The following is a 15163-nucleotide window of genomic DNA, read 5'->3' on the forward strand; positions in this document are numbered from 1 at the left end:
TCTGATAATTATATTTTAGTCTTCAATCTGTTTCTTCTGCTTGTCTATTTAGCTTATTTATTACCCTTTTTGTATATATGATTATTTAGGAATATATGACTGATTATTTAGCAATATGTATTTGTAAGAAATAAATAAGAAGGTTCCTTCAGGCAAATACCTTGAGTTGTAATCACTGCTGGGTTTGGTGCCTAGCTCAAGGGTCTCACCTCAGTCATGGTATTGAGGGTGCAGAGAGCACTGGTAATTCACTCCTCCCACCAAAAATCCCTACCACACCTGAGACTCGAACCTGTGAACTAACTTTTAACTAACTTTCTAACCATTAGGCCAAAGTGCCCCACCTCTTCCAGCTACACAACTTCCCCCACCTCTTTCAGCATGACTACAAGCTCCACCTCTCTGGCTCTAATGGGGTGGAGGGATAAGAGTTGTGGGTAGGGCTAGGGTGGGGCTGGATATTCTATTAAGGCCATGATATATTTCAAATAAAATCGAAGAAAGAACTGATATGACGACATTTCAAACAGAACTTTCTGTGGGAGTTTGTTTTGGCACCTAAACACCTTTTAGCTACCATTGGTCTGTGTTCAGTTTAACAAAATAAATGAACACTAATAAAAACAAAGTAACAACAGTTTTTTTTTTCATCATGCTAAAGTTTGTAGATTATGAGCCATTCACACTTCCCATAAAGGACTGATTATGGAAATGTTATGGTTCTTTTTTATTGCAAACATGATACGTGACTCTGAACTGCTCCTAATCATTATTCTTTTGTTTAAAATACTCTTACTTCTGGGGCCTGTCTCACACCTAGATGCCTATCCTTCTTCATTTCATTGTTGTTGTTCTTTAGAGGATACGCGTGAATGTCACGACATGTTTACATTAATCTACACCCCTCATCCAGTAGTGTGGGGGTGTTGGAAAGTTTGGAAACAGTATACCATCACTCTGCCTTTTCAAACTTCTTTTTGCCCCCAAACGAAGAACAGCAACTTACTTCATTTGAAATATGTGTGACCACATTTGTATGTTTGGTAATATCGGGTGCCGTTTGTAAAGCTGCTCATGCTGAAAATAACAGCAACATTTTGTCACATTTAGCTTCAAACAATGTTTAAAAAACTGGTATGAATTTTTGACGGTCACTTTCTAGCACATTTACAACAATATTTGTCAACTTAGAGATATATTAAATAGTTAAACATAAATATTAAATGTTACACCTAAATGTTTAATGTTAAATCTAAATGCTAAATCTAAATATAAATGTTATATCTAAATCTAAATGTTAAATCTAAATGTAAATATAAAATCTAAATGTTAAATCTAAATCTAAATGTTAAATCTAAATTTAAATCTAAATGTTAAATCTAAATGTTAAATATAAATATAAATATAAATGTTAAATCTAAATCTAAATGTTAAATCTAAATGTTAAATATAAATATAAATGTTAAATCTAAATCTAAACTGTGTGTTTATAGCAGTGGTTCCCAACCTTTTTCAACTCGCGGCCCACACAAATGTTTGCGCGGCCCACTTCAAAATAAAATTTACTGACCCCGCTATTGTTGGGTTAATAACTTCGTACACAAAAGCTAGATTGTTAACTGTAGGCTATTTATTGAATGAACTAGGGCTGTGCGATATGGACAAAAAAAAAAAAACCTAACGCGATTTCTTTGATCAATTTTGCGATTGTGACACACAATGATATGCTTTTACAGTCATAAATTCATTCAGGATTAATTTGAAACATATTTCCAAAAGAAAACCAATTAGAGCTTTATCAAAAAGTTGTAACGTCTCTAGAACAGACATAAGTCAAAATTATCACTATAGTAAAGATGTAACAAAATGTATAGACTTATGGCAAAAAAAAAAAAAAAAATCCAGTGTACAGGGACCTTTTTTCTTTTTTGCCATGCATTGTTCATAGAGCTCAGTAATTGTAGCGGTGCCTCGGGTGTTTGCAGTGTGTATACAATATGTGTACGCGGTCAGCAGTGAGAGCGCATAAATATAACAAAGCACATTAAAATAATGCACGAGAGCGAATCTCTCTGTTCGCACCCAGATTTCCTTTGCGCTGTCACAAAACCAGACGTACTTGCTCAGATACACGCTGCTCTGCGCGGAGAGAGTGTGCGCACTTAAAACGCGTCTCCTCTCACTTCTCTCTATGTTCATGTGTTCGATATTATTTTCGCACGTTTTTATTTCTAGCCTTTTACCGTGTGCAGTGTGAACGCTCTGATCGATTAACATGGGCTCGGAAAAAAGGCACATCACAGACAGTGTTTGAACATGGAGTTAGGCATATGCCCAGTCTGTTCTGTTCTCGTGCTAGGCGCAATGCATTCTGATTGGATCGGATAGCATACTGCGGGAGGTCAGGGCCGCGGAAAATCGTGCTATAAAGAGATTTAAAAATCGTGCGCGCTCAAATCGTGATTTTATAACGATTTATTTTAATCGCACAGCCCTAGAATGGACTGGCAATGAACAGAAAATAATTGGCGGCCCAGGAAAACATATTATCTGATCCACACTCCGGAACAGAAGAGGGCGGTATTGCACCAATAAGCTGGATGCCAACTGCCGTTAAACTGGGAAGAAGATGAATATGACGGCTTTCTGTGAGTTACAATGGTGAGAATATATTTTTTCACGAAATAAATATTTAAATTTAAGAGTACAAGTTATTTTCATACAGTGGTATTGATTTTGGAGTTAATAATCAATTAAATCTAAGGTGTAAATTCAGCAACATATAAGCAAAAGGTGTAAAGACGCTATCCTCCGTTTCACAGGCAAGACTAATTGAGCCATGGCCTGATCCAGGCTTAATCTAAACCCTGTTTGTTACTTACATAATATAGCATATTTGTGATTGTGCTGTAAAAACACGTTTTATAATGAATAACTAACAGGGGAGCTCCATTAAGTACACGACTCAAAAGTGGATTTATATAAACCATATATACATCTTGAAGACTATTACTAAATGTCTGTCATCTGACAGGATAGTCTTTGATAAGTATTGCAGGTGAGCACATTTAAAACACATGAAACAGGCATCTGAGTTCACTCATTGTTGTCAACACTGCTTTAGATGAGTGTAAGTCATGTAATCAAACAAATCTACATACAGTAACTAAACACAGGTTATCTATTTTATTTGTCCATTTGCAATATTGATAATTTTAGGAACATTTGTGTTGGATAAAATGCGAGTTACATAATTTACTAACTCAACATGCAGATGCAGTATATCACAGATACATCACAGAGGAGATTGACTCTTTTCTGGATGTTACAGGAACAGATTATGTTTATCTGCGGTAGAGTGACTGATGAAGGAATGCTGCCATCAAAGGATTTGTGTAAGTACACTACAAAAATAAATGAAACATTTTAATTAGTGTAATTTCATATTAGTTAGAGTTATAACAGCACTTTTCTTATTGTTGATTTCTGTGCATTTGCTGCAGATCTTTTGTGGTGGAGCAGGACCTGCAAGGAAAGGGGAAAAAAGAAAATACCTGAAACAAAAGAATAAAGTAATGACTTTTTGTATTGTGTGTGTGTTTGTGTTTGTGTTTGTGTGTGTGTGTATTTGTGTAGGTTATGAAAATGTCTGCAGACTGGTGTGTGCACTGAGGATGGAGAAGTCCAGTGCAGCATCCGGAAATGGTCCAGAGATATGGATGAGATGCTCCATCACTCCAGCTCTCACCAGCTCTCACCAGGACCAGTTGCTGCTGTGGTCTCTTCCTCATCGGTGGCCCCAGAGCAGCGAGAGCATCTAGAGAAAGACCAAAAGACACTGAGGATTTGATTTTGGTAAAGTTTGTTCTGCTGGTTTCTGTTTATACAATGAAGGCTGACTTTCAGAAGCTTCAAAAGCATCATCAAAAAATGTGATGGAGCTTTTATCTGAAGTCATTGACAGTGCTCTTATTACAGGGGCCTACAATCCTCTGATCCACCTGGAGAAAAGAGCCGTGCTCACAGACATACTGGTGGTTTTGAACCAGTTCAGTGGTTTAGCCCACTACAAAAATAATAAATTAATGCATGTACTTGTAAACTATGTGTAAATGTTTTAAAGGTAGTGGTGCTCATGGAGAGCAGGCACACGATTGTTTGGAGCAGACACAGCAGTCAGATTGTCCTGCACGTGTTCTTCTGCTCTCGCTTCAAGGTTGTGTGGTTGAGAGAGCCGACATCATGGTCTTCCTCATCCTGTTGCTCAACGACATCCCCATTGAGAAGAGTGAGATTGTGAAACACAGCGCAGCAGCAGACTTGGCACAGCTGTGTTGAGATGATAGTAAGATGTGGGGTTCACCATCTGTAAATGCATGATTGTTAGAACAGTAAGTTTGAATGAAGCTTTGTTTCATGTGTTGTTGACTTGTACATGTATGCATTTATTGTGATGCTAACATTTATACATTCTTTTAATCATTTAAACATGTTTCTTGTTGTCAGTAAATAAAATATAAATATTTTATCTATTCGTGTATTAATTGCTTGACTGAAAACTGATACATTCACATCAACTGCATTAGTGTATATTCATGTATAGCTATGTCACGACAGAAAATACATTTTGCTTCTTTTACTAAAATGTAATTTTAAGGAAAAAAAATGTATATAATTCTTGGTTGGCATTTATCATTATTATTGCATGTAAGTGTTGGGGTGGGCAAAGGATGCAGTTCATTATGGGGTAATCTTCATTTTTGAGTAGTAATACTTAAATTTTTAGAGTATAAAATCATCAGTCTTCTCCAAAGGTGAGATCTTCGAGCAGCTGTTCGACGTGTGCAGACATTGTAGAGTCGCTGAGAGAAACTGTACTGGACTGTGGAGTTAGTGATGCTGTGAAGTGGTAGTGCACCTGTACCTCTTTTTATTATTACTGCCAAACTTATAACATAAAAGATCAGGGTAAGACGGTTGTATTTAACAATAACAATCATAACGCCATAAAACAGTAAATAAAAATTTTACGTGTTCATCATATGAGATCCTATACAAGAAAAAAAAAATCACATAAAATAATTGAAAAAATATTATAGAGATAACGATTTTGGGTTGTGGCTGTAGACGGTCATGTTTTCTCTTGGTTCATGTCAAATTAATTTTGTTAAATAAGTCGCAGGACCAGCCAACCTATGAAAAAAGTGCGACTTATAGTCCGGAAAATACGGTAGTCATTATCACGATAATCCTTGTCCAAGAGTCAGTTTCCTTGGATGAGATGATTTTTATTCGTTCCTTATTTAACACGATGCTACACACTGACCTCATCGAGCTTTTATTTTGGCACTTCCGGCATTTTGAATTTGCATATTAGCTAAATATTTAGTTTCACCCGAAACATTTAGATTCAACATTTATATTTATATTTAGATTTAACATTTAGATTTAGATTTAATATTTAGATTTAACATTTATATTTATATTTAGATTTAACATTTAGATTTAGATTTAACATTTAGATTTAACATTTAGATTTAACATTTATATTTAACATTTAGATTTATATTTAACATTTAGATTTTATATTTATATTTAGATTTAACATTTAGATTTAGCATTTAGATTTAACATTTAACATTTAGGTTTAACATTTAATATTTATATTTAACTATTTAAAATATCTCTAAGTTGACAAATATTGTTAGAAATGTGCTAAAAAGTGACCGTCAAAAAATTTATACCGTTTTTTTTTACATTGTTTGAAGCTAAATGTGACAAAATGTTGCTGCCATTTTCAGCATGAGCAGCTTTACAAACGGCGCCCGATATGTAAATGCTTAGACAGCAACAAATATTCTATCCACCTTTCACTGTCAAAACAGGTTTTTAGCAGTGAAATGGTTTCATAAATGAATTTTTTTTGTCTTCTTTTTTTTCACTATCCATAACTACTAGAACTCAATAGCATGGGGAAGAAATGTTTTAGTCAAGCATTTCCCAATCCTAGTCCTCACACAACAGATTTCCCCTGCTCAGAAAGTAGCAGTGTTGGGAACGTTACTTTAAAAAAGTAATTAGTTATAGTTACTCACTACTTGTTCCAAAAAGTAACTGAGTTAGTAACTGAATTACTCTATAATAAAAGTAACTCGTTACCAGGGAAAGTAACTATTTGCATAACTGTGTAAAAAAAAAAAAAAGTTGCTATATGTCAAATAATTGTTTTTTTTTTTAGCAGTTTTCACAAGACAGTTGAAATAAGTAGAACAGACAGGTGTTCGTACATAACTCTTTATAAGAAAAGTGTTTTTGGCCACTAGCTTTGTAGATGCGTGTGTCACACATTACATGCACGTTCTTGCCTTTGACTACAATGAATTTGAAGTAGTGCTTATATCTCCACCTTGAAAATGCCAACTTTTCATCGGATTGCTCCTGACTCACCACTTCTGCTGCTGCTGCGAATCTCTAGCTGTTGTGTGTGTGTGACTGTGTGTGTTTGGCGCTGCTGGCGCGTGTGTGTAAAAACACTGGCTCTGATTGTCTACCATGAAACACATGACTCTGCCTTAGCCAATCATAATCGCTTATCTCGTTATTAACCCACCTGCTCACTTGCTGTGTGAGCCAGGGGTGCGTTCGGATTGCATATTAAATCAATGCATAGTAACGCACCGTATTTAACGTTCAGTAACGTTAACGGCGTTGTAACGACGAGAAAAGTAATTAGTTTGATTACCCCGTTACTGAAAAAATAAGGTCGTTACCTAGCGCCGTTCTTTTAAACGCCGTTATTCCAAACACTGGAGAGTAGGGAGCAATGGATGCTGTGTAGGGATCATATCAATCAGAACACAGTTCATGCACATAGCTCTCCTCTAACAAGCTGGTTATCTGAATCAGGTGTGTTAGCTAATGCCATGTCCATAAATACATGGGTATTTTTATAAAATGAGTTTTTCCTTCTGCCATTTTTATTATAACATTTATGTCCACATGAAAATGCAAAAGCATGTTATGAAGCACTGCCAAGAGCATGCCTAGCCAACAGGTGGCAATATAGGGCTGGAGGTGGAGTGAGGACTGGAAGCTCTTTTAGACCAAGAAAAAAAAAGTTTGTGAGTTTGTGGCATTGTTTGTGAGTTATTGAAGCAGACTCAAGTGACCTGTCCACAGAGACAGATCTATCAGAATCAGAAACACAGGCTGTTTTGAGAGTCAAACATGTTAAAAAGCGTCTGTCAATGCTTATACGCAAAAAGGGACAATTACGGCCATGACTGCCTCATGAGCAAGTAGCACACCAAAATATAGCACTTGGGTGTCCCAAGTCCTGGATCATTGTCCTATCCCAATCAAGCCCCCAACCTCTCTCTATCTCTCTCTCTCTCTGACACTCTGCTTCCTTTCAAGAATCTACACTGTCTTATCAAAAATAATCTAGTTTTTACTTTAGTTTTATTTTAATTTATAATGTAAATATAATGCATAAAATTAAAGGTTTTGTTCATTCTTTTGAGGGAATTTTGTTTACTGCTGTCCAATAAATACTTTTCTAACTGTTAAATCTGGGACCTTAAGCAATACAGTGTCACAACATCTTACTGGTAGAATGTGGAAATATAAGAGTGGAAATATACAGTAAAACAAAGTGTTAAAGTGTAGGGAATAATGTGTATGGGTAAAGGTGTATGGGTGTCATCTGGTGGACATTTTGAGAAAGACATTGAAAATATGTGGTCTCAACAAGTCAATCCTTTAGAGAATCTCTGTGAGAAAGTACAACAGCATCTTTATAAGCTATTTTATTTCTGTTGAGGAAGAATTATTTTTACCCTCTGTTCATGAGTTCATTTTATGTCACCCTATAGCAAATATTATGCTATTATTATAAAACATTATATAACATCAGTGTGTAGTGCTGCTAAGCAAGCAGACACCAACCAAGTGAACATACTGTAAAGTACATGGACCAAACATAGAAAAGTGTGTCAAACACACTCACCTTACATATCTTCAACCACAACTAGCTGAGATTTAGCAGATTGGTTGTTTTGAATTTGAATTTTGAATTGAATTTGAACTTTCAAGCATAACTGTGCAATTTCTTAGCTACTACGGTCACCAAATGGATTCACAGAAATAAGTGTTTACACATATCTGTGAAACCAACCTAAGATAATTTACATGTATGTGACTATACATATTAAGATACTAAGTCAAATATATTTGACCAACAATTTAAAATAAATTATGCTAATTGAAGAAAAGGATAATTGAGGAAATAAAATATAGACACCCTCATTTCCAGGCATGGCCACTTGGCACCGCCTGCTCTCTAAAAGTAACACACCCACGAACCTTCATCATAAATTGGTCAGAAGAACAAGTAAGTGGGTCAAAAAATAAGAAAGATGTGGACCACTTTAATTATCTTCCTGTATCTTTCCTTTAAATTTAGTTCTGCAGCTTCAGTCCTCAGATCAGGTACCTGTCAGCTTCAGGGACGCTTCAGGTTGAATGGAATGTACCAGACTGGAGATGTCATACTCGGAGGCCTGTTTGAGGTTCACTTCCTTACAGTTTTTCCAGAGCTGAGCTTCAGAACAGAGCCGAAGCCACCGTACTGTGAGCAGTGAGTCTGGAGTGGATAAGTATAGCTATACAAGGATATACAAGCTATACAGTGATTATTGCTAATGTGAATTTGCTCAAATGCTGTTTCACTTATTTTTTATTTATTTGTTTGTTATTTTATTTATTTTTTTGTATTACCTTTAGAACTGTTAAATATCAACATCTATCCTACTTTTTCTTAGATTTGATATGGCAAGTTTCCAGCAGGCACAAACCATGGTTTTTGCTATAGATGAGATCAATAAGAATCCAAACCTGCTGCCTAACATCACTCTTGGTTACCATCTTTATGACAACTGTGTGATGCTAGGAATGGCATTCCGGGCTGCCTTTTCCCTGGTTAGTGGAACAGAGGAGTCCTTCTCTAACCTCAACTGCACTGGCCCTCCTCCAGTCATTGGGATTGTTGGGGATTCAAATTCCACTCCTTCTATTGCAATTTCCAGTGTTCTGGGGCTATTTCGAGTACCTATAGTAAGATTAAATTAAATGACTAATATATTGTATTTAAATTTTCTGTACTTTTCAGTATGTTTTTGTATACCAGTTTTCATTAGGATCAGAATCTTTCTATTGCTTAATAATGTTTGTATGTAAATAATAGTCCTGCAGCTCTGTCTTTCTTTATCTTGCTATTTGTCTCTCCTCTTGCTTTTGCTTTATTAGGTTAGCTACTTTGCCACCTGTTCCTGTTTGAGTAACAGAGAAAAATACCCATCTTTCTTCAGAACAATCCCCAGTGATGCTTTCCAAGTGAGGGCAATGATCAAGATTTTAAAACATTTTGGATGGACTTGGGTTGGTCTTGTCTACAGTGATGATGACTATGGCAACCACGCTGCTCAATCCTTTCTCCAGGATGTGCAGGTGTTTGGAGGGTGTGTTGCTTTTTCTGAAATCTTGCCTCTAGATAACAACCGCAAAGAAATTCAGCATACAGTGGGAGTGATACAAGCCTCTACAGCGAGAGTGGTGGTGGTGTTTTCCACTTCAACATATCTGTTGCCTTTGATGGATGAAGTGGTATTGCAGAATGTAACAGACAGACAATGGATTGCAAGTGAAGCCTGGGCTACTTCACCTGTATTTCACACTCATCATCTTTTGCCCTTCCTAGGGGGCACACTGGGCATTGTCATTAGGCGTGGAGAGATTCAAGGACTTCATGAATTTCTACTACATCTCCGTCCTAATAATGATCAAAGAAATAATATGGTGAGAATCTTTTGGGAGAACATGTTTAAGTGCAGATTTAACATTGGAGGAAGAGGAGAAAAAAATTGTTCAGGGCAAGAGGATCTGAGCAACACAGATACAGCATACACTGATGTTTCAGAGCTGAGGGCCTCATATAATGTGTATAAAACAGTGTATGCCTTGGCACATGCACTTCATGACCTGATGCAGTGTGAGGAGGGGAGAGGACCATTCAGTGGGAACAAATGTGCAGATATAACCAACTTGCAGCCCTGGCAAGTAAGGCACAAATATATAGTGCATATTTAAATCACATAAAATAACTATAACACAAAATTAAAATAAGTAGCACCACATATAACAACTATCCTGTCTACAAACTATACAGCTGGTTCACTACCTACAGAAAGTGAACTTCACCACAGGCTTTGGGGATATTGTGTCATTTGATAAGAATGGAGATGCTCTGGCAATCTATGATGTGATGAACTGGCAGCCAAGCTCTGATGGGTCAATCGTTGTCCGCACGGTTGGTGTGGTAAATGAAGGGGCAACAACAGGAAAGGTGCTCACACTGGACGAGGAAGCATTATACTGGAATTTTGAGAGAAAAAAAGTAATTAACACTACGTTAATCATCTTTTTTGCAGATACATAGTGTGAATACTGGTCAAAGTTATGATAAAACAAATGAGAATAAATTATTGGGAAGACCAAGCTCGTTATCATGTAAAACAGATGACAGATACATGACAGATGATGTTTCTTTCAGCCCCCACGGTCTGTGTGCAGTGAGAGCTGCCCCCCAGGAACCAGACGTGCCAGGAGGAAGGGTCTTCCTGTCTGCTGTTTTGACTGCTTGCCATGTGCAGATGGAGAAATTTCTCATACAACCGGTGATAAAATTATTGACAGTAAAATATTAATAATAATAATAATAAATAATAATTTCCTTTTATAACATTCAAATATCTTTTATCAAATATAAGTATGCCCCCACCACCTTCAATTTATGTCTCCCCAGATGCTGATGAGTGTACTATATGTCCTGATGATTTCTGGTCCAATCCAGATAAAGACAGGTGTGTTCCTAAAGAAGAAGAATTTTTATCATATGAGGATCCTCTGGGAATCTCTCTGACCACTGCTTCCCTGCTTGGCACCTGCTTCTGTGCTCTTGTGATGGCCATCTTTGCTCATCATCGTAACACTCCCATAGTACGCGCCAACAATTCAGAGCTCAGCTTCCTGTTGCTGTTATCGCTCAAACTGTGTTTTTTGTGTGTGTTGTTGTTCATTGGCCGACCACAATTGTGGACGTGTCAGTTAAGACATGCTGTGTTTGGCATAAGCTTTGTCCTGTGTATCTCCAGTATCCTGGTCAAAACTATGGTGGTAATAGCCGTATTCAAGTCATCTCGGCCAGAGGGTAAAGGTGCGATAAAATGGTTTGGGACAGCACAGCAAAGAAGCACAGTTATGGTCCTAACAGCCCTCCAGGTGGCAATATGCATTGTCTGGCTATCAAATGCTTCTCCTACACCCCATAAAAATAGCCAGTATGTCAGCTCCAAAATAGTATATGAATGTACCATTGGCTCAGTGGCTGGGTTTGCAGTGCTTCTGGGATACATTGGCTTTCTAGCAGCAGTTAGTTTCCTGTTAGCTTTCCTGGCAAGGAACCTTCCAGATAATTTTAACGAAGCAAAGTTCATCACCTTTAGCATGCTGATCTTCTGTGCTGTGTGGATTGCATTTGTCCCAGCATATGTGAGCTCACCAGGAAAAAATGCAGTAGCCGTGGAGATATTTGCCATCCTAGCTTCTAGTTTTGGATTACTGGTTGCCATATTTGCCCCAAAGTGCTACATCATCCTTTTACATCCAGAGAAAAACACAAAAAAAAACATAATGGGAAGAGAAACACAAAATAAGTAGCTCTACATTACTGTAACTTGAGAATTCTATTTCTAATAGAATTCTAATTCTAATTTGACTGCCTCTTATCCTTTTGAGTTTCATCTTCATAAAAAATAAGAAAAACATTTTGCAATGTCTACTGTTTTGTAGTAGATCTATAATTGTTAAGATATAACGTATCAATTTGTCCAAAAAAAGGTTCTTTGTCAGTAGTGTAGCTGTAATGCTGATAAACTCAGAGATATGGGATAGTAGGATCCATGTGTTGTGAGATTGTTTTTTATTTTTTAACAAAAATACAACAACAGACTAGGAAAATAAAAGAAAACCAACAAACGTGACTGAGGCATAGGTGTTACTTGAGGGTGCTAGTCAACTAGTCGCATGTTATATTACATTGATATATTTAATAATATATCAACATGAAGCCTAATATAGGCATTCCGCGCTTAAGCTAGCGCATAAAGCAATGGACTCAAAGCACCGTCAAAGTGATTCTGAACATGTCAGGGGAAAAGAAGACATTTAAATTATTTATTATTAAGTGCTTTCAGTGTCGGGTGCAAAGATGAGGCCGCCAAATGCCGACGCTGACTTGCCATCTCCACATGGACGTGTCTTTTTTTTTTTTTTACTTTTTTTTTTTTTTTGAATGTTCTTCAGATCTCCTTTTACAACAATTACTTGCACACAGAAACAATATCCTTTACAAGAAGACATTTCAACTATTTATTATTAAGTGCTTTCAGTGTCGGGTGCAAAGATGAGGCTGCCAAATGCCAACGCTGACTCGCCATCTCCACATGGACTTATTTTTTTTTTTTTAATGTTCTTCAGATCTCCTTTTACAACAATTACTTGCACACAGAAACAATATCCTTTACAGGGGATCATAACATTCACGCATCCTTATGCATCCTCATGTATGATCAATTCCACAGAAAAAAATATGTCCAAAGATACAAGGAAAGAAGAAATAAGACAATAATTAACAACATTTAAAGTAAACAATTTAAACAAAACAAACATCAACTTAAAACAAAACATGGGTTGTATTCAAGTTCCCCTGGCAAATATAACCAGTTAGTTCTAATGGTCCTCCAACACCATCATTAATGGTGACCATTTTTCAATAACAAGTTCCCTCTGTAATCTCAACGAATATGTTTTCTTTTTCCATAGTGTAAATATTTCTCAAAATTGTTAGCCATTCAGCTTGGTTTGGTGACTCATTTTTAAGCCACTTTATTGTAATTGCTTTATTTGCTGCTATCAGTAATAAATCTTTTTCATACTGTGTATCACAACTGGTTTAATCCCTACGATTGCTATCAGAGGGTCTCTTGTCAGATCAACATTCAATACTTTATTAATATATGTTAAAATGGATTTTCAAAAGTTATCCAACAAAGGGCATTGGCTGTCAGGGCGGTGGAGGTTGATGAACCCAAAAGTAGACAGAATGCTCTCACAAGGATTTATTGTAGACAAAAACAGAAAACAAAACCCACGAGGGGGCAAAACAAGACAAAAGGCAAAAGCCTCGACTAGGACTTGACTAGACCTGACGATGACTAAACAGTTACTAACAACAAAACAATTTACATTATACGTAGAACAGAACTCTAGACAAAATACTCACAGCGAGATATCATTAAAGATAGACAGTGACAAAGCTTGACACATCTGACAACACTTGACACTATTTGACAATGAACTGATGCAGGACAGAGAAACACAAGGGGTTATGAAGGGAGGCTAATAATGAACACAACAGGTGAAACTGATACGCTAATAATTACAAAACGAGGATTACAAGGGGGCGGGGTTACATGACGAAATATGACCATTTGTTTGGCCATGTGCTGCACATGAAAACATGGGCCTGTCATGATTCTGCCGCAAGACAAGAGAAAAATCAAGAACAAGATGGCAGAATCATGACAGAACCTACCAGACGCTCCCTAAGGGAAACTAAACACGAGGCATAACAGACTGTGACAAGGACACAAACCAACAAAACATGACGAATAACACCAATGGCAAACATGAAAAAACAATCACAGGGTTAGGGTGCAAAATCAAAAACAATAAACAAGGCAGAGGAGGTGGGGCAAACACAAAGTCCTTGGGGAGCAGTCCAGGGTGGGTGGGAGGACTGGGGGCCTTGGGTCTCCGGGACGAGGACGGAGGACTGGGAATCCGGGGGAACTTGGCTGGAGACACATGAGGGGATGACTTGGGGGAAACAGTAGGCAACTTGACAGGGGAGACAGGAGGCGACACAACAGGAGACAAGACAGGGGATACTGCGGGTGACTGTGGAGCAGAAGCAAGAATAGAGCTCCCCAAAGATGGCTCAGAATCAACGCTCCCCATCTCTGAATCGGGGGGGATCATTGTCTGCAGCTGACTGGGGTACGGGGCTCACGGCAGCTGACTGGGGTACGGCGCTCACGGTGCTCTTAGAATCAGTGGACTCAGGACAAGACATGACTGACTTGCCAGGGGCTTCAAGAATCTGGACAAGACGTTTTAGGTATTCAGCGAATGTGTCAGCAGCGACGAGGACAGGCATCTCTTGATGAGCTGAAACAGCCCGCAAGACAGCTTCAGCAGCTGAATTGGCCGCGACTCTCTCTGCGGTACTCACGGCAGCAGGCTCTGGAACCCTGCCTTCAACAGCTGGTTCAGGGACAGCGCTTGCAGTAGCGGGCTCTCGGACAGCACCTGGGACAGCGAGTGCAGTAGCGGGCTCTGGGACAGCGCTTGCCGTTGCGGGCTCTGGGACAGGCAGAGATGAAGGGCGAGAGGCTCCCTTTCTCCTCCTCTTTCTCTTAGGTCGCGGTGTGGAAGACATAGCCGGACATGTGGCCGGTTGGTGAAGCTCAGCGGGATCTGTGACTTGCGTTGGAAGGGCAGTCTCAGACAGTGCTGATTCAGTCGAGGATGACTCCGACGGAGAATCCCACGAAGTCCGTCTCCCTCGTTTACCACGAAGATCAACAGGAGTGGATGGGACCTCGGAAGAAGGGGAGTGAGCCTGGTCCCCTAGAGAAACAACAGCCAGGACCCGACCCTCCGGGATCAAGGGCAGCTTGGCTGGTGGCGACAACACGGTGGGACTGTGCGGCTCCTCCCGAGAGAAACGATCCCAGAGTTGGGCATATTTCCTCAGGATCCCCTCACCCTGGGACGAGAATGGAAGGTTGACCCTCTCTCTGTCGGTGGGGGCCGACAACCAGCACCGTTCACGGATCTCCGATTGTCGCTGGGTTCCTTCTTGGCCGCTTCATTCTGTCAGGGTTACTGAGGGAGAGGACCCAGATGCAGAATGAACAAGGGATGTTTATTGACAAAATAGACAGAGCACAAAAGGAGGGAGTGGCTTGAACAGTCCAGACAG

The 15163-nt window shown here is 38.6% G+C and overlaps 1 protein-coding gene across 1 annotated transcript; it reads left to right on the plus strand.

The window, feature by feature from the left end:
• The first annotated feature begins 8417 nt into the window (after nt 1-8417).
• On the plus strand, nt 8418-11775 carry LOC132101908 (extracellular calcium-sensing receptor-like). Its single transcript, XM_059507133.1, has 6 exons — nt 8418-8638; nt 8823-9114; nt 9307-10116; nt 10226-10453; nt 10610-10733; nt 10862-11775. The coding sequence occupies exons 1-6, from the start codon at nt 8418-8420 to the stop codon at nt 11773-11775; spliced, it is 2589 nt and encodes an 862-aa protein (XP_059363116.1).
• Nucleotides 11776-15163: the final 3388 nt, after the last annotated feature.

This window comes from Carassius carassius, chromosome 23 (assembly GCF_963082965.1).
Source record: "Carassius carassius chromosome 23, fCarCar2.1, whole genome shotgun sequence".
NCBI lineage: Eukaryota > Metazoa > Chordata > Actinopteri > Cypriniformes > Cyprinidae > Carassius > Carassius carassius.

Excerpts from the sequence above, each read along its gene's own strand:
- LOC132101908 (XM_059507133.1), top strand. The coding sequence starts at position 8,418 with ATGTGGACCACTTTAATTATCTTCCTGTATCTTTCCTTTAAATTTAGT. Across the intron at positions 10,454-10,609 it reads GGAATTTTGAGAGAAAAAAA|CCCCCACGGTCTGTGTGCAG; the intron begins GTAATTAACACT and ends TGTTTCTTTCAG. Across the intron at positions 10,734-10,861 it reads AGAAATTTCTCATACAACCG|ATGCTGATGAGTGTACTATA; the intron begins GTGATAAAATTA and ends ATGTCTCCCCAG.